The sequence below is a fragment of the Ovis canadensis genome, chromosome 13, assembly GCF_042477335.2.
Source record: "Ovis canadensis isolate MfBH-ARS-UI-01 breed Bighorn chromosome 13, ARS-UI_OviCan_v2, whole genome shotgun sequence".
Lineage (NCBI taxonomy): Eukaryota > Metazoa > Chordata > Mammalia > Artiodactyla > Bovidae > Ovis > Ovis canadensis.
The window spans coordinates 52,692,965-52,720,677 of NC_091257.1; the positions used below are offsets into that span (position 1 = coordinate 52,692,965).

Consider the following 27,713-nt stretch of genomic DNA (forward strand, 5'->3'; position numbering starts at 1 on the left):
AGGTAAGAATACTGGAGTGGGTTGCCATTTCCTTCTCCAAGAGCCCCACTGGATCAGCTTTAACCCCACAGTCTCACATGAAGTCCAACTCAGTCCCCTCCCCTGTGCGGGCTCACCGCGTGGATAGCATCTTGGGCAGATAGGCCTTGGTGAGTCTTACTGGTCTCTCCCCACATCTCTGCTGCACTGGGTGCCTCTGCTACTGGTAAGCCTCATGATGAATAGAGCAGAGTCACCCAGGCCAGGGCTCCAGGTGCTGGAGCATCTAAATCATCCTAGAAGGCTTTGAAAGCACCACAGGCCGCCTGGGGCTGTCCCACCCTGACCTGTTCTCTTATGCTTTGACAGAAGTGTTTAGATACTTCTTGTCTGCAGCAGCCATCACAGAGCCTGGTGCACAGTGGATGCTCACCCAGCCCGGGTCCTGGCATGTGGCAGGTGCTCAACCAGTAGGACGTGGCACACATTGGGCACTCACCTAGCACAGTGCCAGGTACACAGTGCATGCTCACCCTGCTCAGGGCTGACCATTTCCTGGGTCCTCACGTGGCCCAGAATTTGGCATACATGGGGCACTCATCTAGTGCAGGACCCAGCAAACCACCAGGGCTCCCTGGCATGGGGCTGGCACACAGTGGGTACTCTTCCAGCACTGGACTTGGGACACACTGGGCGCCGTCCTAGTGTGGTTTGACACACAGTAGGTCTTCTCCTATCTTAGGCACCAACACGCAGTGGGCACTCTCCTTATATGACAAGGACTAGCACAGAGGAGGTGCTGTCCTAGCCAGGCCAGCCTGCACAATGACTGGATGATCCGAGACTCACAACTACAGCCTCCCCAGTGAAATGGACAATATCTAGATCCAGAGGAAAAGGCCCAACCTCCTCAGGCTTCCTCTCTGGACCTAGGACCTACCCTCCATTCCACTTGGCCTCCCACCCCACCCTGGCCCCCCTGGAGCCCACCGACTCAGCTCTGTGGCCTCCCCTCCCCTCACACAGCTTCCCGGCAACCCCACCACCCCAGCAGGTGCAGTCCTGCCTCAGCAGGACCTTCCCTCGGAGTCACAGGTTGCAAACAAAGCCCCTCGACTCCTTGGCCCTCTGGAGGAATGCCAACTCTTATTAAGAAAAGTCAGAGGCGGGCTTGGGGGAGCCGGCCTCCCTGAGTGGGGCTAGAGCGGCTGGATCCCACTAATGAGGCCTCATTACGGCCAGGACCCAGCAGGGCTGCTGCCGTCTGCTGTCCCCGTGTGGCCAGAGCCAGCGGAAGCTGTCCAGCCAGGGCTGCCTGTTCTGGGCACCTGGTCCAGGCCAGGGCAGCCAAAGCCCAGAGCCCACCCTTGGTGGGAGTGAGCATTTGGGCATCATGGGTGACCGGGCCTTCCTGGAGCTGGTGGCCCAGCCAGGGGCTTGGCCCTCAGTCTGGACTCGCAGGAAGTCAGCAGAAGTCAGCAGAGCGTGTCTGGGCACCCTGCTGCATGAGGCTGGCCTGGAAGCAGCTCAGTCGCTAGGGTCTGAGGCCATTCTCTTGGGAGACTTGCTTGAGCCAAGATCACTCCCCATCTTCTGTCCCAAAATGAGCATAGTAGCATATCCACCTCGAGGGGCTGCTGGGAGGATTAAATGAGTTAATTTATATTAATATGAAGTGTTTAGGACAGCATCTGGCTCACAGTAAGCACTTCATATAGATTATCTATTACTATTATTTATAATGCTTACTAGCTTCAAAGATGGGTAGATATGATGCCCATTTTAGAGATAAACTAAGACCAGACAAGTAAAGTAACTTGCCTAAGGAGATAGAGAGAGGGAGGTCCACCAGCGCTGGGGTTTGAATCCAGGCCTGTCTGACTCTAAAGACTTTGCCCTTTAAAAATAATGATGTTGGGACTTCCCTGGTAGTCCAGTGGCTCGGAACCCACCTTGCAGTGCAGGGGACATGGGTTCGATGCCGCTGGTCGGAGAACTAAGATCCCACACGCCGCGGAGCAACTAAGCTGTTGCACCGCAGCTACTGAACCCGTGCACCACAACCCAAGAGCCCATGCGCTGCGCTTAGACCCAAACAGCCCAATAAATATTTTAAAAATAATAATAACAAAAAAGGTTAACATAGTGTTATCCTGCCATGTTCCCACTGGCGTCAGCACACTTACCAAACTCACAGGGAAGCTGTCCTTTACATCAGAATTCATGCTTGATCTTAGGTGACTAAGATCCTACTTTGTACTAAACCCTTTGCCCACCCATCAGTTTCTAAAAACTGGAAGTTGTGTCCTCCCAACGACAGAACACTCGTGCCCACCATCCTGGTCACTGGTTTCTGGTGTCCCAGCACCCACTGGAGACTGACCAGTGAGTGTGGCCTCAGAGAAGAGGGATGGAGGGTCTGAGTGACAGTCTGCCCAGACCACTCAGCACACTCTTCCAGAGGGACCGCCTCAGGTTCCAGGTGACACGGTGCTAATCCTCGAGTCATTGTTCTGCAGCTGCCCTCTTGGCTAATGCTATCTTTCTTCAGACAGGCGACAGTGCAGTTCACCAGGCCACAACTCTTGCACAGTCAGTCACATTCTTCTATGAGGACACACTCTACCATCTTGGCTGGCTGGAGATCCCCAAGTCCTGGGGGGATTGCACCAGTGCCCATCACCCCTCAGGCCATAGCACTCTGCAAAGCCTGAGATGCTCTGGTAGTGTCCTGTGGCTACATCCCCTTCTCCCTGCCCTTCACCATCTCTAGTGCCCAGTGGTACCCAACCTCTTTACCAGGAGCCCACCAAAGTGCCAGGCCTGTATGCTCAGAAGCATCTGGGCCCCAGACCCCATTCTAGAATGGAAATGAGCCGCCCTCTCTCTCCCTCTTCTGTGCCTGCTCTGCCCCACCCTGTGGTTGTGAGTGTGTGTGTGTGTGTTTTATTCCAATACCTTGCTGGGAACAAGGGAGACACACAACAAGCCCCATGCCTCACTCTAGCTGTGGAGCATCCGTGCTGGGCTGCATGGGGACTGGCCGGAGGGGGCGGGCCAGGGGAGGGGGTAGGTAGAGCTTCGGGAGGAGATGAGGTGAAAGTGACTGATGCTGCCCAGCAGGCCGTGGAAGAGGCAGGGGATGCATCAGTGTTGCCCGGAGCTGGCAGAGGAGTGAATGAGCGGAGGAGACGCACGCTCTCCACTCCAAGTGTTCACCCCAAGATGGCGGCGGCTCAGGGACCTGTGGACGCCTCCTCCCCAGAACAGGTCAGTCGTTTTCCAGGAGGTTGAGCCCGCTGTCTGGTGCCAGGCAGACTGGGAGGCAGGACTGGGGGTGGGGAGAGGGGCTGAGTGGTCTGTGCCAGGGAGGGGCAGGCACAGCCAGCAAGAGAGACAAGCAGCAGCAAAAGCGACACAGAAAGTTGCACCCGTGCAAAGGAGCAGGAAGAGTCAGCTGTGTGGCGGGGGCGCGGGGGAGGAGAATGGGGGTGTGAGGGCTCCTCCAGCCCAAGGACCTGCTGAGAATCTGCTCTGTGTATCAAAGCTGCATTGTCCTCGCTCCCGGGGAGACGGGCCAGAGGTGCCCAGGAATTGTACTAATCGATTCGGCCCCACTGTCTGTGCCACGGCAGTTACTCCTATGGGGAGAGTGGGTGAGGGGGCAGGGGGACTTGGCACAGGGGCTGCGTGGTGAGGATGGGGGAAGGGGGTGGGCAAGCATCTCAGCTGGGAGGCGACAGACCCTGCGGAATGTTTGCCAGTGTCCAGGACTAGGGCCCGGGTGGGGTGGGCACCACCAGTATGCCCTAATCCCTGGAAGCTAGGGATGGGCAGGGATGGCAGCAACAATGTGGCTGATGGCAGTGAGTGGTGGGGGGGGGGGCGGTGTGTGACTGGGACAGCCACCTTCTTTCTCTGCAGCGCATCCTGACTTGACCTCCAGCAGGCAAGAGAAGGCATGTCCTCTAGGGAGACCTGGGTTGGGTTTGGGAGTAGCATTATGCAGGCTGCCCTCCACCCTCAGGACTGCCAGGGTCAGCAACCAAAGCCACTTCCAAAATGCCAGCCCGCTGCCAGCCGACTGGGGCAGAGGCTGCTCACGGCTGCCACAGTGCAGGGCAGGACTGCTGGGCTCCAGGGCAGAGACAGAGCCCACCCAAAGGTCGCGTCACTACTCTCAGGGAGTAGAGCCTGGAGTGGAGCCTGGCATGCCTGGGCTGCATCTCCTGTCTGCCACCCACAAGTCTGGCGGGTCAATACTGGCAGAGCCCTCTGCCAATCAGGGCTCTGGGATGAAACAGCACCGGGCACGTCCTTGCCTCTCTCACCTCCCTATGAGGGCCTGGTCTCCTGAGAGGTGCCATGAGGTTTTCCTTGAGGCAGGAGACACTAATAGCCCCTGCATGCACTCGAGTCTGGGGTAGGTTTTCCCATGGTCCTGCTCCTCCAGCCCGGCCTTGACTCTTTTCTGCATCTGGACCAGGAAGCCAGCTGAAGGATGGAAGGCTCTGTCATTACAGGGCAGGTGCTGCCTCAGGAAGACAAGTTGGGGAACCAAGAACCAAGGGGTGTGAGGTCCCGGGCTTTCCTGAGGCAGCCACGCCCTACTGTCACAGCTGTGCTGCCTGAATCCCCGCTCTGGAGCTCAGAGCAGGCTGCCAGGGATATGGGTTTGGTGCAAGGTCAGTCTAGGATGTAGGGTCTTGCCCGTTCTCTGCAAAGTTTGTCTTGGATAGGACTTCATCCCTTGAGCAAATCCTGGGGCTTCAGCGTCCTGGACAAGAAGCCTGCCGGCTCCCAGCAGGGCCTGCCCGCCTGGCCTGCTCCGCCTGGCCTGCTCTAGGAGTCCTGAGTGTCCACCGCAAGCAGAAGAGAGAGCTCTCAATCCACAGAAATATCCAGTGGACACTGGTCCTGGAGGGTGGGAGTTGGCAGCCTGGGCACAGCTATCGCCCAGAGTAGAAACCTGGGCTGCCTCTGAGTCTGGACGCGGAGCAGGGAGGGGCGCCTCTGCGGTGCTGGGTGGGAGGGCACCTCTGCGGTGTGGGTGGGGATGTGGGGCTCTGCGGTGTGGGGTAGGGGGAGCTCTGGTTTCTGCCCTCGGAGCTGAACTGCCTGAATTCCAGCTCAGCAGAACAGTGAATAAACAGAAGGCAGAAGGCTAGGGAGAAAACTTACAAAAGCGACTGCTCAGTGTGGCTCACCCTCCTGGGCAGGGGTGGGGTGCGAGGTTGTGAACCCAAGACAGGTCACAGATCTTGTGCAGGCATGGACAGTGCTGCCTCAGTGACTTCTTAGGACAGGGGCGCTGAGGGTCTTACGTGTGTATGTCTTTGCATGGCAGATGTCATGGAGGATGATCAGCCATCCCATACACACAGCCGTGGAAGGCGTGTCCCATAGCCTGCATCCTGCTGAGCCTGGGGAAGCTTGGGCACGGGGTGAGGCAATCCCCACCCCGGACACCACCCATGAGGCCCATGAGGACAAGTCAGAGGTGAGGGTAGGGGCTATCCAGGGAGCCCGAGGAGGAGGGACCAACCCAGAAGGGCACCAGGCCACTCTGGTTTAACTCACCACCCAGGTGTGAGGGAGGGAGGGAGGTTTGGAGGGCAGCAAGGGGCAGCAGACAGTGGGAGATGGGTGATGGGCAGCAGGAGCCTGGAGCCTGGCCAGTCGGCGGTGCTGAGCTGGGTTAGGCAGACAGACGGGCCACCAGTCTGGGCCAAACCCATGAGCACAAAGAAATTCTTTTGTGGGCACCTCAGAGCCAACAGCTTCTGCAGGGACTGTTACAATCTGTGACGGGCCTTCCACCCAGCCGGTAAAAAAGAATGGAGGGCTTAGAATGAGGAAAATTATGCAAGGAGAAAACCACGTGTGCTGCATTAGGAAAGTCTCGCCGGCTTTGGGCATTGCTGTCCAGGAAGGAAGTGGAGGGGAGTCCCCAGAGGAGGGCTGGGAGGGAACTAGAGCCCCCAGGAAGCCCCACAGAGGGACCCTTCCCTCCAGCGTCCTTGGAGGAAGGTGGGCTTCCTCTGTGCTTTGCTGAGCGCCATGCCCTCATCAGTCAGACTGCCTGCACATAGCTTGCACTGGAATGAAAAGTCGGAGGCCTAGCTGTGGAGCAGGCCCCTCGGCAGCATTCCCTCCACAGCTCCCGAATGGGGCACGGAAGGGCTGGGAATCAGGGCCAGGGAGCAGCGGCTGCTGCTGCTCCTGCTGGAGCTCCTCCCAGCTCTTGCAGGGCCTCATTGCACCTCCTCCTGCATAGCAGACCCCTTGTGTTGTCTGTTACTTCCCGCCACAGTCCCATCCCCAACTCCAGGCCCCCAGGCTCGGGCCTCCAAGGGGCACAGCCAGCAGGGCTGAACTGCTGAGCGCAAGGCTCAGTAGTGTGCTGCTCATCAATGCCACCCTGACTCCCGAGGGCTCAGTCAGCCTGCGACTCGCTGCTGGCCACCCTCCCGGGCCCCTCCACACCAACGGAGGAGCAGAGACCTCAGAGGCCCAAGTCTGGTCCCACTGCACTTGGTCAAGCCTTGAACATCAAACTTTAGGACCTCGGTCTCTGCAAGAGGCCTTGCCCTTGCTCTACCCGTGAGGCTGCCCTGGATCCTCAGTTGTCTCTCTTAGGGCTATAACTGCTGCTTCGTGACCCCACCCATGTATTCTGCAGCTGCTACAGTCCTCCATTGTGCCCCTAAGTAAACAAGCCTCAGACAGAAGAAACTGTTATTGTAGGATCAACATATAGGAAGCCTATTTGGCTGGGCTTTGTTTGGGAATGGATAAACTATGCCAGGCAGGCCTCATGCCCTCTGAAAAAATGCCCCCTGGCCCCCACGCTATTGCTAGGCCTGTCCCCAAAAAAGGTCCTAGGAGGTGGTGACAGGCTTAGCCGGGATTCTGTAGGGACCTGTCACGCCAGGACTAGGAGCTGCCCTCTCCCAGGGCCAAGGTGGCCTTCAAGCCTCTTCATCAGGGCAGCCTTCTGTGACCTCACCCTGCTCCTACCCCAACCCTAGTCATCCTTTCACGTTCTCGTTGTGGTCACTTTGAAGTTGCATGTAAAAATTATGTGTTTACCTCATTAATGGCTTACTTCCCCCTAGACTTCTAGCTCTGAGTGGGTCGGGGTGTGTTCTGTTCCCTTCTGAATTTCCTGAGCCTGAGGTAGGGCCTGGTTCATAGTAGGTGCTTGTAAACCTCTGTGTGCGAATGAATGCACACAGGCTCTGCTGGTCGGCCCTGGGTGCTCTGTGAAGGGTTCCTGGTACTGGGCCCCAAACGTCCCAGGATCATGTGAGGCTCAGGGTCTCCTCTGGGCAGTGCTGGGTGGGAGGTGACACCGTGTCTGTGCAGAAGTGCCCACGTGCTGTGCAAGCCTGGAGCGGCCCCCCAGATGTGCCCTCTGAGAGCAAAGAGTGCGTGGCTAGGAGGGCCACCATCAGGTGCGGGGGCCTCTGGGCCTGCCTTCCCAAATAGGCCTTCCTGGAAGGCGCAGGCCCGGTGAGACCATTCCCTCACTCCGCGCCTGTCGGTCAGTGTCAGAGTCCAGCAGCATGGCAAAGCACCAGGCCCATTTGTTTATCTGCCTGTGTGCCTTGAATCTGTCTCTTTCAAAATGAGGGTCAGTGTCACTACCGCGCCATACCTCACGTAGGGCAAGCGGCTATGTCTCTGATCCGATGTCCTCAGGGACCCTGGCCATTTCTCTCGGGAGAACAGCCCACCTCTGGGAGACTGTCTGTGTCACTCAGGGAGTCTCTGGGCTTCTCTGTGGGTGACTCTCCGGGTCCTCCCTTGCCTCTGAGACTCCTCTGACCCCGCAGGCTCCGGTTCAGGGTGGCTGACTCAGTGGGAGGGGTGGAACCGACATGGCATGGGGGGAATGGGTCTGCTCACACTTACAAAGGGACTTCCTGGGTTAATCCCAACTGTGGGGTTGGGGTCCTCAGTGGGCTTCAGGCCACCCAGTCCAGCCCCACAGCTCCCCAGGTGAGCCCACATCCTTCCTTTGGAGCAAACCCCCTCATCAGCCCTTCCTGACCAGCGCCCTCTTCTGCAGCCCATGCTCTCTCAGCTCAGAGACCCTTTTCCAGAGTCACTCCCTAGTTCCCCTGAGGGAACTGGAACTAGAACTCCCCAGAGTCTGTCCTCCAAGTCTGGCACGGTGCCTACAACTCTGGTCTCCTCCCCTCTGCTCATGGCCTGCAGCTCCCCCGCCTCTGCCCAGGTCAGCTTCCCCAGGGCTCCCCTCCCCAGTCATGGGCAATTAGAGATGGCTCCCCTGGCCCTCCCATCCTGAGTTCCAGAATGCCTTCCTCAGGTCTGGCCTAGCTCAGTTGCTTTCCCCTTCTTGTACCCTACAGCCCTGACCACCAGGTGCCCCCTGGAAAAAGCCTTCAGCTGGGGAGGGGCCCAGTGTCCCCTCCCCACAGCCACCTGCCATGGGCAGCATGCTCAGCCTGGCGATATGATGGCGGTGGGTGGGGGGGCTGTCTGGACACAGGCCCCTTTGTGCCCAACCCAGCTTGGCTGCTTGGTATGAGGCTCAGCTGCTCCCAGATCCTTACCCAGAGGGGACAAGGGAGGCTTTGGCGGGGCCGGGGCTGGGGGGCTCTCAACTCGAGCTCCCTCTCAGTGTCCCATCTCTCAGATGCTGGCAGCAGCTCCTCAGGTGGGCTGGTTCCCCCAGCACAGGGTGCTGGGGGTTGGTGAGGGAGGCCCCGCTTGGCACCCTCTGGCAGCCACTCTTGCCTCTGTGCTCCTCTGCCAGGCCTGCCTGCAGCTTCTGCCAGCAGAGGGGAAGCCCAGGGTAGGGGTGGGGGCCTGGAGGGTCCTTGGTGTCCCCACTAGGGGAGGCCCGAAGGGTCAGGCACCTCATGCCAATGCCTTGCTGATGGTGGCTTTTCTCTTGTCTGCACAGAATGGTGCTATGCCCAACGAGGCCATCAAGAAGGACCACAGCCTCCAACGGGGCAACTGGGGCAACCAGATCGAGTTTGTACTGACGAGCGTGGGCTATGCTGTGGGCCTGGGCAATGTCTGGCGCTTCCCATACCTCTGCTATCGCAACGGGGGAGGTACCCAGTGGGCACAGGGCAGGGACCACCCACGTGGATAGAGCCCAGCCACCCCCTCTGGCACAGACCCCACTCTAGACAGGCTGGCCTCTGGCCCTAATCTCCTTTGCCACCCCTCCCCCCTCCAGCTTAGATACGCTTTACCCCCTTACCTTGGCAGCCTGAACCCTCGAGGGGAGAAAAGGTAGAGAGGAAAGCAACCCAACCTCCCAAGTCTCAGTTTTATACCCCCAGCATTTCAACAGCTGCCCCAAAAGGATTCAGGGGACAATGTGGGAGACCCGGGTTCAATCCCTGGGTTGGTAAGATCCCCTGGAGAAGGAAATGGCAATCCACTCCAGTACTATTGCCTAAGAAAGTCCCGTGGACAGAGGAGCCTGGTAGGCTACAGTCCATGGAGTCGCCAAGAGTCGGACACGACTGAGCGACTTCACTTTCAGCTAATGTATGTGAAATTGCTTGGTTAAGTCATCCATTCCCACCCAAACATGGCAGCTCTAGGACCTGGGTTCAACTCAGAGCAGATTTCCTGGGAACCCCTGTCAAGTTCAAAACCAGGCCATGAGCAGTGTGCCTCAGACTGAGGCTCCAGTCCAGGGCATGGCACACCCTCCTGGAAGCCCAGGTTCTGCTGTTGGGTCCTGAGCAGGAAGAGGGTGGGATTCCCCCAGAGCCGGCCCTGAGCCAGCCCTCTTCCTGCCCACCAGGAGCCTTCCTGATCCCCTACTTCATCATGGTCACCTTCTGTGGGATCCCTGTCTTCTTCATGGAACTCTCCTTCGGCCAGTTTGCAAGTCAGGGCTGCCTGGGGGTCTGGAGGATCAGCCCCATGTTCAAAGGTGAGCCCTGGATGGGGTACACACACATACACATGGGCCCCTGGGGGCTGTGCTGACTCACCCATCTGTACAAAGACTGCCAACCCCTATGGAACCTGGGTGTTGACCCGAGGTCCACATCAGTGGCCAAGGCCAGGGGCACATGCTGGGATCCATTGTTTACTTGGCCTCCACCCTCTCCTCCTACCACGCGCATACACAAAAGCCCTTCAACTGGTCCCCCACTCAGCCCCCAGCTCGCTCCTGCCAAGGCTTTGACCTGCCCCTTCTGTGGCCCTCCACGAAAGCCTGCCTCTTAGGCCCTTCAGAATTAGCTTCGCATCCTTCAGCTAGGTGTGTGAGGCTGCTCCTGCCCCTCTCCTCCCCCAGGTGTGGGCTATGGCATGATCGTGGTGTCCACGTACATCGGCATATACTACAACATGGTGGTCAGCATCGCCTTCTACTACTTCTTCTCGTCCCTGACGTCTGTGCTGCCCTGGACCTACTGCGATAACCCTTGGAACACGCCCAACTGTGTGAGCGTGTTGGATAACCCCAACATCACTAAAAGCGTGCAGCCTCCTGCCCTGCCTGGCAACGTCTCTCAGGCACTCAACCAGACCCTCCAGAGGACAAGCCCCAGCGAGGAGTACTGGAAGTGAGGCCCCCATGGGAACTGGGCTTCTGGGGGTTACCCTGGGAGCCTATCTTCAGCCCTCCCTCTTCGCCGAGGGCAGTGGTCTGCCGTCTAGGGAGGGTGCCAGGAGTGGAGCCCGGCAGGGGTGTGGGAAGAAATGTAAGGAGCTTGCAGCCCACTTCAGGAGAGGCTGACGCACGGGCTCTGTGAGTTTGTGAGCATCCTTACACAGCAGCATTGAGGCCCCAGCAGTCAGGCAGGTCAGATGAGGAGGGTCAGGGCAAAGAGGGGTGGCTTCCTGGTAAGCAGAAGAGCATGGGCAGAGGCCCTTAGTCGCAGATGAGCCTGAGGGAAACCCACTGGGACGAAGGGTAACAGGTGTGTGGGGAACTCACCAGCCATGTGGTAGCCTACAGGGAGTACGTGACTTGGTGGAGGGCTTATAAGAATGAAGCGTAGACCTAACCCTGCAGAACCAAAGAAGAGCTGTGGAAGTTTCCTGTGCCCAGAGCTGTCATTATCAAGCTGTGTTTGGGAAGGGCAGCCTGGCACCCCTGAGCTCTGTGCTGACAGAGAATGGAGTCCCCAGGGCTGGCTTGAAGAGAAGCTGTTGCTGGGGGTGTTTGGAACATCTCGTCCCAGCTGGGTGGGTGTGAGGGCCCAGCAGGACATCCTGGAGGAAATTCCCCACGTCCTGTGGGGAGCTCATGGGAAGAGGGCTTGGTGGGCTGGTAGGCAGGCCTCGTTCATTCATTCCACAAACATTTATGGCGTCCACTCTGCTGGGCCCTGTGTGCCCATGGGGTATGAACGGCCCTGAGACCCTGCCATGAGGAGGTCACAGTCTAGAAGGGAGATGGGTAGTTAAAGTTATTTGGGGCAGGGGCCTCAGTGCAGCTAAATGCAGGGATGTGGTGAGGGCAAGAGCAGGTGGTCAAGGACGCTTCCCCTGGACTTCCCTCAAGGTCCAGTGTCTAAGACTCCGAGCTTCCAGTGACTCCACTGCAGGGGACACAGGTTCAATCCCTCCTCAGGGAACTAAGATCCCACATGCCAAGCATGACCCGGTCAAAAAACAAATCATAGAGAACCCAAGACTTCCCAGAGGAGGGAGAAAGGAAGTATAGAAGGATTGGGAGACATGGGCAGGTGAGCTGCAGCCCGGAGGTGGCAGACTGGAGCTGGGGTTGGGAGCAGGTAGGACAGAGGATTAGGACAGAGGAGGCCAGGACATCAAAAAGCACAGGGCTTCCCCTACCGGTCAGAGGGTTCGAGGCCTTCTCCACGCTGTGATGGAGAGTCAGGGCTGAGCGGTGGAGGTCCCAGTGTCTCTCAAAGTCCTAGCAGGTCCACCTCCTCTAAGCCGAGGGCCAGCACTCAGAGCCTCAGGGCCCAGTGTCCCTGGGCTGCTGCTGCTGCATACACGCTCAGTCGTGTCTGACTCTTGGCAACCCCATGGACTGTAGCCTGCCAGGTGCCTCTGTCCATGGAATTTTCCAGGCAAGAAGACTAGCATGGGTTGCCATTTCCTACTCCAGGGCACCTCTCTGACCCAGGGATTGAGCCAGTGTTTCCTGCACCTCCTGCATTGGCAGGTAGATTCTTTACCACTGAACCACCTGGGAAGGCCCTGTGCTGCACTGTAGATGTTCAAAGACGGTTAAGATGTGGTCACCGTCCTCAAGACTCGTGGTGGAGACCATAGAGCCATTGCCTCCCAGTGAGGTTTGGGCAAAATTAGCTCTGGGCAGATCCAGTTGTTCAGTCATTGGATGGGCCATTTCCTGAGCACCAAGTAGGGTGCCGAGGACTGTACTCAGAGCAGGGACAGAGCGGGGAGTAGGAGACTCCTCCCACTCAGGTATTGTGCTACATTTGGGGCATGGTGTGGACTGGGCAACTTGATCTAGAGAGAAGCTTCTGGAAGGTTCCAGAAGCACAAAGCCTGGAGAGGCTCCAGAAATTATCACCCCAGGGGCTGTCTTCCAGGGTGGGGCTACTGCTTGGCAAAGCTCAGGAGATTTTATCTAGTGCAATTAGAGGGGAATTTCCCTCCAAGAGAGCTAGCCACGGGTCAGGAGGTCCACAGGATGGCCCGCTGAACTCCACTCCTTGTCTGAGGCTGGAGCCAGGCCTCCCTAAGGAGCCGCAGTCCCAGGCAGGACTCCTTCCCTTCAGGATGGCTCGCTCCCTGCTGCCCTCTCCTGGAGAGCCTAGGGGAGTGACCTTTGAGAGGGCTGTCTAAGCTAGCTTCAGCAAGATGAGGTGAGCAAGCACCCCCATTTCTGGGCAGCTACTATGTGCTTATTGTTGTTTCGTTGCTCAGTCGTGTCCAACTCTTTGGCAACTCCGTGGGCTGTAGCTCTCCAGGCTCATCTGTCCATGGGATTCTCCAGGCAAGAACACTAGGGTGGGTTGCCATTTCCTTCTCCAGGGGATCCTCCCAACCCAGAGATCAAACCCAAGTCTCCGGCATTGGCAGGTGGGTTCTTTACCCCTGAGCCACCAGGGAACTATGTGCTAGGCATAGTATATGACATCACCCCCGTTTTCAGATTCAGAGGGTGATTCCCCGATGTTAAGGAACTAGGCCGCAATGCTGTGTCAGGATATACATATGTCAGGATATGCATGCCCCGCTGTGCCTGGGGCCTAGTGAGAGTTAGGCCGATGATACTCTGCAGGCATTCTGGGTCCATAGTCTCCAGCGACCCTTTGGAAAGCTGCACAATCTCATTTGAGCCCCATAGCAACCCTATTGGATAGTGTGTGCCGGTTTTATAAAATATTCCCATTTTACAAGTGAACAAAGCAAATCAAGAGAAAGATGGACTCCTCTAAAGGGAGAAGAGTTCCCAGGACAGATTTCTGAGCCCACGTCTGCCTTTCACCCACCCTTTGGCCTCCAGCCTTCCCTGTCCTCACCACATCTTTACAGAAGTACCTTACAGTCCTCTGAGAGCTGATCTGATGCCTGCCAGGCAGGCCCTAAGCTCAGGACCATGCCCTCATCTCCCCAGCAGACACCTGACATCCAATGAGACTTGGATCCCAGCACCCCTCTCTCAGTGTCTTCATGCCAGCTCTGGAGCCACCCAGCCCTCACTCAAATCCTGGCTGTGCTACATACCAGCTTGGCCTTGTGAGGTCACCAAACCTCTTTAAGTCTCAACTGTTCATCCTTTAAGTGGGAGTGGATGCAACATCATTCTTGTTATTATAAAGAGGTAGCAGAAATCACTAAGAGCAGTGATGGGGCTCAGGAAGCACAGTGATAGCCACTGCTAGAGATGCAGTGAAATAGATGAGAGTGTCCTGCTCTCAAGGCATTTACCATCTGGTTGGGGAACTTAAAAAATGATGCAGAATAAGTCAAGAGATGTTATGTGAAAGCCAACTTGTAAATACGTGTGGTTCCGAAAGTTTTTCAGTTAGTTGTTTGGTCTCAAAAGCACATGGTCCAAAACCAAAGCCAAACATTAAATATGGTGCCATAAACGAAAGACAGAGTTCAGCAGATTAGCCTTCCAAACTCTTTAAACCTTTGTATTGTATGCAATAAGAAAACAATACAAAGCACTACCAGTGTCACATATGTAACTAGACAAAGTTTTTAGAGAGTCTTTTGAGCAAGGAATGGGTTCTTTACTTTGAATGCTGGTGCTTGACCCTGTGGCTATTCTGGAAGGCAGAGGCTCCCAACACGATGTGTCCTAAATACTGTGACAGTCCAGCTGGGCTTGGGCAGCCCAGAATCTCCAGCCCTGCTACCTTCAGCTTTGAGTGACCTTGTCTATTTGCCCCATGGGCCCAGATTATTTTTTTCTGCATGTCCCAAAGGGAAAAGATTGGAAAGCACAGCCTCAAGAGTCCAGGAGCCACTCCTGGGAGGAGGGGGTGGATCTTATTCATCCCTTTATCTTTGGTTCCCCCATGGACTGAGAGCCTGGAAAGTTTCTGACCCTGATGCCTGTTGAGTGAACCAACACAGAGGCAGGAGTTTGGCAGAAGAGGGATGTGTTGGACAGCGCCCTCTGCAGGTCACAATATGAAGGGCGGCCTAGGAGAAGATTGGAGGCAGAGGAGGCCTACTCAGGTGCTTGCAAGTCTGACAGTCCGGTGGGTTGAGCAAAGAAACAAATCCCGGACCTGGCAACATTGCCCCATGAGGGACCAGGGTGACCACCCTTCACAAGGTATTAAACATGTTTTCATGAGGTTTGATAACTGAGTTAGAAAAAAACAGTAAAAAGAGCTAAGATTAGAGGACAGCCTATGAAGCTATGCTGAGAAGTTTTCACTGAAAGAGGGGAAAGAAAGGAGCCTGTATTTTTCTAAATTTATCTACAGATTATCTTAGGTTGAAGTTATGATGCCCATTTTAAAGATGAGGAGACTGAGGCTCAATAGTTTGTCTCTTGCTCATTAGTTCTAGCCTGGACAACTCCAACAGCCAAGCCAGTCGCCCTCCAGATACTCCCCTTTACTCTTCCCAGTCCATTTTCCATGATGTTAATTCACTCATCCATTCAGCAAATGCTTATTGGGCATGGCTCTGTGCCAGGCACTTTGAGAACCACTGGAGGGATACAGGAATGAACTAAACAGACAAAAACCCTTGCCTTCATAGAAGGCAGATAACAAACTGAATAGTAAAATGTACAGTATGATAGAAAGAGACATAGTCTGGAGGAAAATACAGCCAGAAATGGGGTAAGGTGAGCCAGGCTGGGGCTGGGGTTGCAGTTTTAATCTTGGGTATCCAGAATAGGCCCCTTTGCAAAGAGGACACCCAAATAAAGATTTGAAGGAAGCAAGGAAGGAGGCCACCATGTCGACAAGCCCAGCTGTGTGTAATTTGTGGGGCCCAGCGCAAAATGAAAAGGTGGGGCCTCTTGTTCAAGGCTGTTCAGAATTTCAAGATGGCAATGGCAGGACATTAAACCAAGCACAAGGCCCTTCTAAGCACGGGGCCCTGTGTGCCTGCACGGATCTCACACTCATATGGACACGTGGAGGTCTGGGGAAAGAGTACGCCAGACAGGGAAGAGCGCGTGTGAAGGCCCTGAGGTGGGAGAGGGCCTGGCACATTTAAGGAGCAACAAGGGACCCCACGCAGCTGGAGCGGCGAGTAAGGAGGGAGGGAGCCGGAGGAGAGGAGACCTGAGGGACGGCAGTTAGGAGATAGTGGGTCATGAAGGGCTTTGTAGCCGCTTATGGACTTTGGTCTTTCCATGTTCAGAGATGGGAGCTGCTACAAGGTTTTGAGCCAAGGAGAGGCCCTGAGAGACCTCTTCTAAAAACCCTCCAGAAGCTTCTCATTGCTCTCAGAATAAAATCCAAACTTCTGCATCTTGACTTCACAACTTCTCGTGACCTTGTTCCTTCCTGTCTTCATCCTTCTCTGTTCCCCTCCCCTTCTCCTCCAGCCTTCCTGAGCTGCTGACATGCCAGGCGGTTCCTGACCCTCTCCTGCCACGTCATGACCTGACCCTGACCCGTACCCTCGGCCTGGCATGTGCTTTCTCTTCTCTTCACCTTCTTTCTCCCCATCCTTCCAACTTTGGCTCAAGCCTCCCCTCTTCCAGGAATACTTCTAGTGTGTTCCTCCCCATGGGGTTAAGACGCTCCTGGCAGGGCCCACAATGCCTGATTTAGGTCAACATGCCCAGCATCAAGCAAGGGCTTGGCACATCAACATCCAGTAGGCTGAAGAAACAGAGCTGGCATGGCAGAGGGCTCCAGAGAGTCATGCACACTCAGGAGAGGAATCCAGGTTCAAGTCTAGGCTTGTGTGCTCCAGTGTGTGTGCTAAGTCACTTTAGTCATGTCCAACTCTTTGTGACCCCATGGACTATAGCCCTGCATGCTCCTCTGTCCATGGGATTCTCCAGGCAAGAATAGTGAAATGGGTTGCCATTTCCTCCTCTAGGAGATCTTCCCAACCCAGAGATCAAACCCATATCTCTTACGTCTCCTGCATTGACAGGCGGGCTCTTTACTACTAGTGCCAGCTGGGAATCCTCCATCTTTTCTCAGTACTCCACTGCCTCCCTCTGTTCATCAGAGTTGGAGGACTAGTGTTTGTGAAAAGATCACAGAAGGCTTCCTGGAGGAGGTGACACGAGACAGGGTGCGTCCAGTCTGGAGGAGAGGGGCTTCCTAAAGGAAAGGCCTAAGCTGGGTCTGAGCAGGGACAGGGAGACCTCCACACCCCAGGGGCTGAGGGAGCTAGCCCAGGCCTGGGGTGTGGCCTGCAGGCACCCTCGAGGATCCTGGGAGAGGCAACAGGCAGAGAGGCCTGGGCAGGCTGGGGCTGGGGCCTCACCAAGGCTCCCATCCCAGACAAGCCAGCTGCTGGGCCTCTGTGAGAAAGGAGGGAGCTGCCAGGCTGGGCCCTGGGCCTTGGGAATGTGTTGCTGGATGGTGTGGCTGGCCCTCAGTGCCAGAGTATCCCCTTCTAGGTTCTACGTGCTGAAGCTGTCAGATGACATTGGAAACTTCGGGGAGGTGCAGGTGCACCTCCTCAGCTGCCTCTTTGTCTCCTGGGTGGTCGTCTTCCTCTGCCTCATGCAAGGGATCAGGACTTCAGGGAAAGTAAGGCCCTTCCCTCCAGGATCTGTGCCCACCCAGAAATAGCCTGCCTCCCTGCCTGGGTTTTATGTGTGGAGGGGTGGGTGGGGGCATGATGAAAGCATGTAGGAGGGAAAGAGGGACCAGAGGACCCGTGGTGGTTGAGGGGGCAGGTTGAGGGGTGGAGTGGGAAGAGCCCAGAGGAGTCCAGTGGGGCCCCTCTCACCCACAGGTGGTGTACTTTACGGCCACATTCCCCTACGTGGTGCTGACCATCCTGTTCTTCCGTGGCATGACCCTGGAAGGAGCCTCCACGGGCATCAAGTACTACCTGACGCCACAGTGGGACAAGATCCTGGAGGCCAAGGTGGGCCGTGGGTGGAAGGTGACCTGGAGGGGCGGGGAGGGGCAGAGAGGCGCCAGCCTCTGACTGCAGCTCCTCCTGCAGGTCTGGGGGGACGCCGCCTCCCAGATCTTCTACTCGCTGGGCTGTGCGTGGGGCGGGCTCATCACCATGGCTTCCTACAACAAGTTCCACAACAACTGTTACCGGTGAGAGTCTCTCCACCAGCGCTGGGGCTGCCCCCTGTTCCTGCCCTCTCTGCAGCCTGACCCTGCTTCCCCCAGACCCACCAGATCCAGTGCAGCCAGCTGGCCCGCCAGCACCGTCCCTTCCACTCACGGCCTGGAGCTGCTGGCAATGCCGGGTCTGATTCCAGTCACTGCAGAACAGAGAACACTTGGGCAGAAGAGAGAAGGGGTGACAATAGTGATGCCCCAGGGGTCTGTAAGGACTCAAGACCCTCACACCTACTTAAAGAGGCCCAGAACAGACCAGAGAGGAGATTGGGGGTACTTTTGTTCCAGAACTTTCCCTGTGTTCAAGTCTGCTGGCCCAAATTGGGCAGGAGGAACTAAGCTGCGTGTCCTCTTCACGTGTTTCCCTCCCCATTAGAGACAGTGTCGTCATCAGCATCACTAACTGTGCCACCAGCATCTATGCCGGCTTCGTCATCTTCTCCATCCTGGGCTTCATGGCCAATCACCTGGGTGAAGACGTGTCCAGTGTGGCAGAACACGGCCCAGGCCTGGCCTTCGTGGCATACCCAGAGGCCCTCACACTGCTGCCCATCGCCCCACTCTGGTCCCTGCTCTTCTTCTTCATGCTCATCTTGATGGGGCTGGGCACCCAGGTACGAGGCACGCGACTTGGGCCAGTGGCTTAGGGTGGGAGGAGGCAGGGCCAAGGGTAGGCCCTGCTCTGATGGCCGTGTCCTGCAGTTTTGCCTCCTAGAGACGCTGGTCACAGCCCTTGTGGATGAGGTAGGGAACAAGTGGATCCTACAGCGAAAGAGTTATGTGACCTTGGGCATAGCTGTGGCTGGCTTCCTTCTGGGTATTCCCCTCACCAGCCAGGTAAGAGCCAAGGCAAAGGCTGGGCCGAAGTTGCCAGGGTAGGGGATAGGGGGAAGGAGCAGAGAGAAGGGGCCCGTAACCTCAGGCACCCCCGACTCAGCTGCCCACTGGCCCGTAGGCAGGCATCTACTGGCTGCTGCTGATGGACAACTACGCGGCCAGCTTCTCCCTGGTCATCATCTCCTGTATCATGTGTGTGTGCATCATGTACATTTACGGTAAGCGCCCAGGCTCCCACGGCCTCCCGTGTCCCAGCCCCTTGCCTGCTCACGCTGTCCTGTGGACTGCTGACCTCCCTCTCTCCAGGGCACCAGAACTACTTCCAGGACATCCAGATGATGCTGGGGTTCCCACCGCCCCTCTTCTTCCAGATCTGCTGGCGCATAATCTCACCATCTATCATCTTTGTAAGTTCCTCACTGGTCCCTCCCCTGCTGCCCCCGTGGCGAGGGTCCTTGTCTTGGGAACCAGCCGAGGAGGAGCACAAGCCCAACCATTAGGCCAGAGCTCCCCCTGGGGCTCCGCACCCACAGCTCTGGTCACTGGAAGTCTGAGCGAAGCTGTACAGAGTCAGACAGGTGTGGAGACTCAGAACCACCTAAGCCCTGGCCTTGGGTTAGGAAGGGAGCACAGGGCCCTGTATTTGACGGAAGACAGTGCCCAGCTTCAGAAGGGGAAAATAGGCTGGCAGCAGCTGAGAGCTGGCCCTCCCTCCCTGGTATTTCCACCTGGCATCTCCCCAGAGGAGCCTCGGGTATCATAACTGACCTTGGCGTTGGTCTCTGACAGCTTCACTGAGCTCGTGTCTCTAGTCCCTCATAGCCGAGGTGCTTGGAGTGCTCAGGGTATGTGGTGTGAATGTATGTTCCAGAAGCAGGCTGTGCAAGTCAGGTATCAGCTCAGGATCTGGGACACCCTCCCAAGCCACCCTGGAATAGGATAGCTTGGGAGGGGGAGTTCTGGGTTTCTACCAGTATTCAACACCTGGAAGACAGACCCCCAGCAGGGAGTGGAAGTGGTGGAGGGAAAGCCCACCATGACCAGGAACAATATATTCTAAGTCTCGTGATACAACTCTCCATGGTTTCATTATTATCCCCACTTTACAGACGAGGAAACTGAGGCCCTGAGATGCTAAGTAATTGACCCAAGGTTATATAGCTTCTAAGAGTCAGAGCCCTCATGTAAAGCAGGTGGTCTGATCTGGAGCGTGTGTGCTGGGCCCATGCTGCACCAGAAACAAGTTTAGGAGGAGGAGTGGTCTGTGGACTACAAACCTTCTGATTTTGTTCCTTTATGATCAGGGTGAGAAGTCGGGGGCGGGGCTGGGGTGGGGGGTGTAGGGATTTGCTAGTGTAATGGTCCCTCCACAGGGAAGAGGCAGGGCTGTCTGAGTGACAGAAGGGTTAGCCTGATGGTCAGGGCAGTGTCTGGAGTCCTGCCCCCACCCCCTCGTGCCAGTTCCTCTGTGCCCTGGAGAGGTCAGCACCGGATTTCCACATTGGCTCATGTTCCTGGAAAAAAGTTTAAAAGGCCCCTGAGGGCTGAGGCCTCTATCACATGGGATGTGGGATCTTCCCAAGCCTGGCACTGGCACCAGCTCTGGCCACTGGCTCAGCTTCGAAACAGGAGGAGAGGAAGTATCCCGTAAGCGGTGGGAGGCACGGGAGGGCAGACACCACAGCCAAGTGCTGTGCCCTTGGGGGTTATGGCTTTGGCCCAGGACCTGCCCTGGGGGAGTTCATCCTCCAGGGCTCCCAGGAAACTGCCGCCCTGTGGGAAGACCCAGGGCACCACCCAGGCAGGGCAGGAGGAAGGAGGAAGCCTGGGTCCGGTGTCTCCAGGAAACTGAGGCAAAGCCCGCAGCAGCCTCTCTGCTCAGAAAGCCAGGCTGGAATCCCCTCAGGTGAGGATGCCAGGCTCTGTGGACCGTGTGCTTCTGGGCTGTTAGCTTTCTTTTGGAGGCTTTACTTCTTCATAGTGTTGAAAAGGTTTTTTTTGTTGTTTTTTTTTTTACAAACTCCATCCTTCTATCAGTTCAAATAAAGAATTTGTCCACACATTAGATCAGGCTCTAGTCCCATTCAGGAAACTTGTTATAAGTTCCTCTAAGTGCACCATCCCCCGGGTGTGGGTCTTGACTTCTGGAATTTAGTCCCTAAAAAGGCTGGTGGGGCCTGAGCTCCATGATGCGGCTGAAGGCTTGGGAGGTGTATGCTGAGGCCTCCTGCCAAGCAGCACCCATTGTCCCAGGCCCTCCAAGTGGCCCATGAGCCACCTGCCTATCTTTCTGCTTCCTGTAGTATTTTTGTTGCTGCAACCCTAGGCTTTATCTCTGGTGTCCCTTGGCTCTTTCCAAAGCGTTTCCAACTGCCGTCTCTGCAGCCATAGACTCACAGGACTTCTCCCTTTCTTTCCCACCTTGCTCCCACCTCTCTGCACAAGTCAGTTCAGATCAGCACATGAGATTGTGCCAGGCGCTGTGCTGGGCACTGGAGACCTAGACCTGGTACAATCCAGGAGCTCCCAGGTCTGGAGGAAACATTCAAAAAATGTTTCAGCTCATGAGTGGCTCAGTCATGTCCGACTCTTTGTGACCCCATGAACCGCAGCACGCCAGGCCTCTCTGTCCATCACTAACTGCTGGAGTTTACCCAAACTCATGTCCATTGGGTCGGATATGCCATCCTACCATCTCATCCTGTCATCCTCTTCTCCTCCTGCCCTCAGTCTTCCCCAGCATAAGGGTCATTTCAAATGAGTCAGCTCTTCGCATCAGGTAGCCAAATATTGGAGTTTCAGCTTCAATATCAGTCCTTCCAATGAACACCCAGGACTGATCTCTTTTAGGATGGACTGGCTGGATCTCCTTGCAGTCCAAGGGACTCTCAAGAGTCTTCTCCAACACCGCAGTTAAAAAAATGCTTAGTAGATGGAAAATGCCCCTGAAGCCTTAAAGGCCACGGATTTGGCCTTAATTCAGCAGGCAGTGGGGGGCCGCTGCAACTCTTTGAGTATAACTGACTTCCAAGGTCCACGGCAGCTGAACAATTTCTTGCCTGCTTCAGGATTCTCCAGAAGCCAGACCCCTCCCCTTCCGCAGTGCCCACCTGCCCATCATACCCTGGACCCCTGGTGCCATCAGCTTCTTCTGCTATGCAAACGTTGATGTCACCCCTGCCCTCCCTGATATGCCTCTTTCTAGTCTGGGAAACTGGAGAGGGAGGGGAGCAGTGCTGATAGGAGGCCCAAGGCCTGCGTGGGGCTGGGCAGGACTCACGCCCACTCCCAACCCCCACTCTTTGCAGTTGATTCTCATCTTCCTGGTGATCCAGTATGAGACAATCACCTACAACGAATACCAGTATCCAAGCTGGGCCGAGGCCATTGGCTTCCTTATGGCTCTGTCCTCTGTTATTTGCATTCCATTCTACGCCCTGTTCTACTTCCGGATAACAGATGGGGACACCTTCCTCCAGGTGAGGGGTGGGGGCAGGGGCAGCCAGGTGAATCAGAAGGGGGTGGATGGATGGATGGCGCTCCAGGGCTCCCTTCTGATGCACTCTGCCTGCCCGTCCCTCCCTCCCCCATGCCTACCTCTCCTGCAGCGTTTGAAAAACTCAACAAAGCCAAGCAGAGACTGGGGTCCCGCCCTCCTGGAGCACCGAACAGGGCGCTACGCCCCCACCATTCCACCCTCCCCTGAAGATGGGCTTGAGTTCCAGCCGCTGGACCCAGACAAGGCCCAGATTCCCATGGTGGGCAGTAATGACCCCATCCGTCTGCAGGACTCCCAGATGTGAGCACAGCTGCTGGGGGAGTGCCCCACCCCCACCCTGTGCTCCCAACTCAGAGCCTGGGGAGACAGTGGAGAGGCGTCCCCGCCTGCCCCCACCACGTCCTGGCCAGGGGTGGCCCCTGTCACCTTGGCCACCACTGCTAGCATGGTCATTTGTGCTCGTGTCCCTAGTGTTTACAGGTCCTTCAGATGCCAAGATGGCAGCTGGGGGTGTCGGTGATGTGGGGGTTGCTGGGGGGCCCAGTAGCACTTTGAAAGGCTCTCAGTTCAGGTCCCCAGATGCCTGCTGGGCTTCACATGGCCTCTGATGCCCCCACACTTTGCCCTGAGCTGAGGTTCTGGGTGGGTCCCCTACCTGTCCCTGTCCCTGAATCTTCGGCCTCCTGACCAGTGTTCCTGCCCTTGGGGTGGACCCCAGCCTCTGCTCAGGCTAATTCAGATCTTCCTACCTGGAGGCAGGGGGGCGGCGCTGTGAGTGTTACGTACGGGTCAGGCTGTGTGGCCCGGCCCTTTTGTCTTATCTGTGGTTGCTACCCCCTTGCCTTGGCTTTGGGCCCTATCTGTCTTCCAGGCCCGCCTGCATGTCACTTGGCAGCTCTGAGGTCCCTGAACCTCCTTCCAGCCTTGGCTGTCAGGGCCTGCCCAGCAGAGGCCCATGACCCAAGAACCCACCCAAAGAATTCATTTCTGGTGGGTAGGGATGGGGTGATGCTCAACAGGAGGTTTGAGCCCAGAGCCCTGGGGAAGTGGACTCTAAACGACACCCTGTTGCCCTACCACTGCCAGGCTAAAGCCCAGTCTTCCCGAACTGGGCTACCCTTGTTCACGTGCCAAATTGCCCCAGCCCATGTGCCCCAACCACTCTCTGGAGACGAAACTCCTTCCCCTAAGCCCTGCAGTGTCTGTGTGTCCGTCCTCTGTGCCTCTCTGTGCAGTGACAGTCCCAGAAGAGCCGCCTCTAATCCTCTGTAGCAATAGCAGTGTGCCTCCCACCCCCAACCATCTGCGTACCACTAGGATTTTAAAGTCCGTAGGTTTTAATGAAATTTCTATTCCTGTTTCTGAGCTGCTGCTGTGCTTTGTCTGGGTCCTCCAGGGGCACATGAGTCAGGGTTGGGACAAGACCTCCTCCTGCCAGGCCTTTGGGGGGATGCCTGGGAGGAGAAGAGCCAGAGGCTGTGACAGTCAGGACTGGACACTGAGGTCCTGGTGAGAAGGTAGGGTGGGGGCCAGACAGACAGACAGACAGACAGCAGTGGAATTCTGGGGAGGGCTCATCCTAGACTAGATCTGAAGTGGGCTGGACGCTGGCAGCTGAAAGAGAGCAGTAGCAGACAGGACGAGTTCCATCGGAAGCTGAAGCCTCCTTCCTGAGCAGCCCTTCAGGTTGGGGCCTGGGGTGCTGCACTGGACATCAGAGCAGAAGCTGGCCTTTTCCCGAGGAGGCACTGACTCTTCCATCCCCAGTGGCAGGTTTGGGGCAGCGCTCCAGAAGGGGAGCAGGCAGGCAGCACTGGAGAAGCCTGGCCCAAACTCCAGCAGCCCCATGGAGGCAAGGCAGGAGTCCGGTGCCCTGGCTGGAGGACTCCAAGAGCTGTGGCCTGAATAGGAGGGAGTAGCTGTGAGGGGACCGTGGCCTGCCACTCAGCCTGCCCCATCCAGCTGTCTGTCTGCTCTGGGTTACCTGTGCCTGGGGGAGAAATAGGAAGGCCTCAGGGGTGCCTGAAGCTCCTGTTGCATGGCTGCCTTCTGTCCCTTTAGCTCTGGAGGAGAGGTTCTCCCTGAAACATAGCACCTAGTCTTCCAGGCTGTGTTACAAGAGCAAGGTGGGACGGGGTGGGGGCAAGTGGGAGCGGAGCGCTGGGTGCTCTGGGGCCTGCTAGGGTCCTCACCTGCCAGGCTGGGCTCTAGGTTTGCCTCAGAGGGCTGAGGGGCCCCTGAATACTCGTCTTCCAGGCAGCGCTGCAGGGAGAGCTGGCTCAGTACCTGGCTTTACGGCAGGGACAGGGCAGGACTGGGCAGGGTGCCCAGGCCAGAATCCCCATGGTGGGGCACAGGAACCAGCCCATGCAGTCTCTTCCTCCCAACCACCTGGGGGGACTCCTGAGAGGAACACCAACCTCTCCGTGAAAAGCTGAGCTTGGCAAGGGAGTGGCAGGCCTGAACCCAGACTTGGGGAAGAGAAGGAGGCAAAAGACCTAGGCAGACCCAACAGTTGATCTAAAAGTGCTGACCTCGGACTTAGGGACTCAACTGGAATATGGGTTCACGTACTTAAGGATCACACATGTAAGTGTACACACAGGAAAAACGGACCCAGGGTTCACACAACCTCTGCAGGCAGAGACACACAGAGACCCACCCTGGGTGAGACACTGGGGCGTCTATGCTCAGCAGAAGGGCTGGGGGCAGGGTGGCCCAGGATTGCAGCTTACCTGCAGGATGGGAATCTCCCTCTCTAGCGCATGGCACTCTTCCTCTAGGCGGGCCCTGGGACATGGACAGTGCAGCACTGGAGGCAGCGCTGCAGACCCGGGTCTCAGCGGAGCCCTGCATGCGGTCCCCACCCCTGGCCTCCCCAGGAGCCTCCTCTAGGCCCTCCTATCTCAGTCCACCTCTGCCTCTGCTGCCCGCATGCTGTTCCAGCACAGCCTTGCAGCCCTGCCAGCCTCTTCCTGGGCAGGGTGTGTCCTCTCTCCTTGCCCGCCTCCCAGGGCCCACCCTGAGGAGCAGCATTCTCTCTTCTACACGATAGGACTAGACTTGTGGGTCCTCCTGCCTCCATTCTCTCCCACATCACAGCCCTGCCCCTGCTTTAAAAACTCTTCTGTGTGTCATCTCTTCCCTACCTCCCAGGATAAAAGTCCTCAGGCCAAGGCCCCTGTAGGCATCTGTACTTGACTGATTCCTGACAGCAACCTCATCAGCATCCTGCCCTTTCCACCTCAGCCCCACTCTCGTGGGTCTCCCAGCCAGGTATGTTCCCTCCCTTCTCCTCCCAGTAGTCCCAGTACATCAGGGTCCATCCACAGTCCCACCCTCCCTGTCTCCACCCTCACTGCACACACTTGGGGGCCTCACCGCAGGTGTCCAGCAGCCTGGTCAGTGTGGGACATGTTCAGCTGGTCCTTGATGATGCTAAGGTCCCAGTGACAGCTGCTGGCAGATGAAGTGAACCTCACTCTCCCATGCTGCTTCACCCCAGGCCTTCAGGACACAAACGCCATTTCTCCTAGACAATTTTGTGCTTTCTCACAAAGGCAACACAACATGGCACTAAAAGGAGATCTGGAGCCTGGGATTGCGCATGGGTTCTGCCACCTTTTCCTTTGTGTGAATCTGGGAAAGTCAATCATACTTTATGAGCTTTAGTATCCTCATCTGCAAAATGGGACATCACCCCTTTCATAAGGACGTGTGAGACATAAGTTGCTACCATTCACTGATGAACACGCTGCTGCTGATTTATCTCATTCAGTCCCTAGCCCTCTCTAACCCAGTCCTCACAGCCTGGCTATCCCAGCCTGAGGGACACCTGGCCCCTGGATGAAGTCCTTCCTTCCACTCATATCTGCATGTACTTCTCCCTCTTCCTGCAAAGCGCTTCTCTTTGTATCTGTCTGGAAATCTGTTCCTCGTACTCTAAAAGCCAGCTCGAACCAAGTCCAGGATTGACACGTGTTTGCTGGGCCTCTGCAGCCCTCATGGGCTGACTTCTACCACAGGTGGCTGTAGAAGTGTCAGTCCCAGACCAGGAACTCCTCCATGCCCGCAGGTGGGACCTACCAGCTGGCTGGGGTCCTTTGCCCAGCAAGGACAGATCCCGTCTCTCCTACTACTATACCTGGGTTCACCAGCTCTCATCTGGAACATCTCCTGTTCTGGCAAATCACACCTGGGCTCCTCCAAGGCAAAGCGCAGGACCCTGGGGCTATACTGGACCCAAGCTTGAGTCTGGTCCCTGCAGAAGATGCATAAAGGCAATTCAGGGGCTCCTTCCAGGGAACCACAGGAAAGGCGACCCTGGCCCCTTGTCAGTTGCCAGGCTAGCCCATCTGAGTTCTGGAGACAGGGCCCAGACCCAGGTCTGGAGCTCCAACCTGCCCTCACAGATGGCCTTCTGGCGGAGACCTTGGAGCAGCTGCCGCAGTTCCTGGCACACAAGATCTCTTAAGAGGGGCGGTGGTGCCAGAAGGAGGAGAGGTCAGAGGTGGGGCGCGATCCAGAGGCTTGGATAGATCGAGCCTCTTGGAGCAATGATCGCAACATCACTACCTGCAAGGAGAGCTGGGGCACCTCGGTGACTGCGGAGGGAAGTGAAGGGAGGCAAGGAAGCTGGGGGAATGAGGGGCTGGGCAGTTAAATTGGAGAGGACTGGGCGGACAGTGAGATCCGACAAGAGCTTGAGAGTTACTGGGCAGGACTAGGGACCCCTAGAAGGTGAGAAAAGCATCCGAGTCGTGGGACAGGTCTGCCGTGGGGCCCACCTTCCGACGCCCCACCTCTGCCCGTAGCTCCAGGCTCAGATTCACTGTCGTCTCCCCTAGAATCCTCTTCACTTCGGGCCGCTTCGGGAGCGGAACGTGCTCTTCCACCAGTTCCCACAGCGACTGGGAGTCCCCAGGCATGGCCCGCCAACGCCGCTGCCCGCAAGACGCGCGGTCGCACACTTGGACCTGCGGGACCCACAGCTCGGAGCGCTGGGTTACTGGTATACCACTAGTCGCCCAGGGCCGGGCACACCCCCTGACGCCTCGCCAGCTTCCGGGTCTCACAGGCCACGCCTCCAGCCTGTCCCTCGGACCGGCCTCTCCCTAGCCTCATTCCGTTCCGTCGCCCGTCCCTACGACTAGAGTTGCTCAGTCCAGAGCCGCTGGCCTCTGGCGCTCTCTTCTGCTCTACTACTGATCGACTGTCGGAGGCTCTGGTTTCAGGTCGCGGCCCCGGGAGCCTGGAGGCCCTAGCCCCGCCTCTTCCGCGCGGCCGTCTCCAGGGAAACGGGGCCCTCAACTCAAGCCCCGCCCCCAGAGGGACCCGGCTCCGCCCATTCCAGGGCGGTGCCGGCTGGCAAAGCCCAACCCACAGCCGTGGTAGGTGGTTTCGCAGTCTCAACCGTGCACCCCCCAGACTCCAAGCACCTTTCATCCCTGGGCACCTTTAGACTCCAGGGCAGGTGAAAGAACCGAGAAATATGAGCCCGGTGGGTTTATTACTTCCGTGCCTTTTCTGGGGGCAGGAACGGACTAGGCTGTTCAAGGAAGACAAATAAAGGGAGGAGTGTGGGAGAAACCGGAGGAGGGGAGGAAGGCTGTAGGTCCAGGGGGACCAAGGGGCCAGATGAGCAGCGTCTCAAGGAGCCCCCGTTGCTTGAAGCCAGGGTTGCAGTGTGAAGTGCA

At 56.9% G+C, this 27,713-nt stretch overlaps 1 protein-coding gene and 1 long non-coding RNA gene across 10 annotated transcripts in view; one reads left to right on the plus strand and one right to left on the minus strand.

Moving 5' to 3' along the window:
• The window catches only part of LOC138417477 (sodium- and chloride-dependent glycine transporter 1-like), a 32,834-nt gene extending 9,771 nt beyond the window's left edge, over positions 1 to 23,063 (plus strand). Inside the window, exons 4-18 of one of the 2 annotated variants that reach the window (XM_069547751.1) lie at positions 3,103 to 3,249; positions 5,327 to 5,479; positions 8,915 to 9,071; positions 9,779 to 9,910; positions 10,280 to 10,550; positions 16,994 to 17,126; positions 17,335 to 17,469; positions 17,551 to 17,654; positions 18,058 to 18,295; positions 18,384 to 18,518; positions 18,637 to 18,736; positions 18,825 to 18,925; positions 21,827 to 21,997; positions 22,127 to 22,317; positions 22,889 to 23,063. In XM_069547751.1, the coding sequence (XP_069403852.1) occupies positions 3,103 to 3,249; positions 5,327 to 5,479; positions 8,915 to 9,071; positions 9,779 to 9,910; positions 10,280 to 10,550; positions 16,994 to 17,126; positions 17,335 to 17,469; positions 17,551 to 17,654; positions 18,058 to 18,295; positions 18,384 to 18,518; positions 18,637 to 18,736; positions 18,825 to 18,925; positions 21,827 to 21,997; positions 22,127 to 22,317; positions 22,889 to 22,976 (2,256 nt within the window). In that variant the 3' untranslated portion in view covers positions 22,977 to 23,063. Of the gene's footprint in view, positions 1 to 3,099; positions 3,250 to 5,326; positions 5,480 to 8,914; positions 9,072 to 9,778; positions 9,911 to 10,279; positions 10,551 to 16,993; positions 17,127 to 17,334; positions 17,470 to 17,550; positions 17,655 to 18,057; positions 18,296 to 18,383; positions 18,519 to 18,636; positions 18,737 to 18,824; positions 19,586 to 21,826; positions 21,998 to 22,126; positions 22,318 to 22,888 lie in introns of those variants that run through there. The other variant, XM_069547750.1, reaches the window with a different exon arrangement.
• A 273-nt stretch (positions 23,064 to 23,336) lies between these two features.
• Positions 23,337 to 27,276, minus strand: LOC138417483 (uncharacterized). 8 transcript variants are annotated; one of them, XR_011248153.1, is made up of 3 exons: positions 26,820 to 27,276; positions 26,162 to 26,278; positions 23,337 to 25,473 (listed from the first exon to the last, which is right to left on the minus strand). It is a non-coding gene; the product is annotated as an uncharacterized lncRNA (long non-coding RNA). The 8 variants fall into 8 exon arrangements; XR_011248152.1 differs by having other exon boundaries at positions 23,337 to 25,476; XR_011248150.1 differs by having other exon boundaries at positions 23,337 to 25,656.
• Between the last annotated feature and the right edge of the window lie 437 nt (positions 27,277 to 27,713).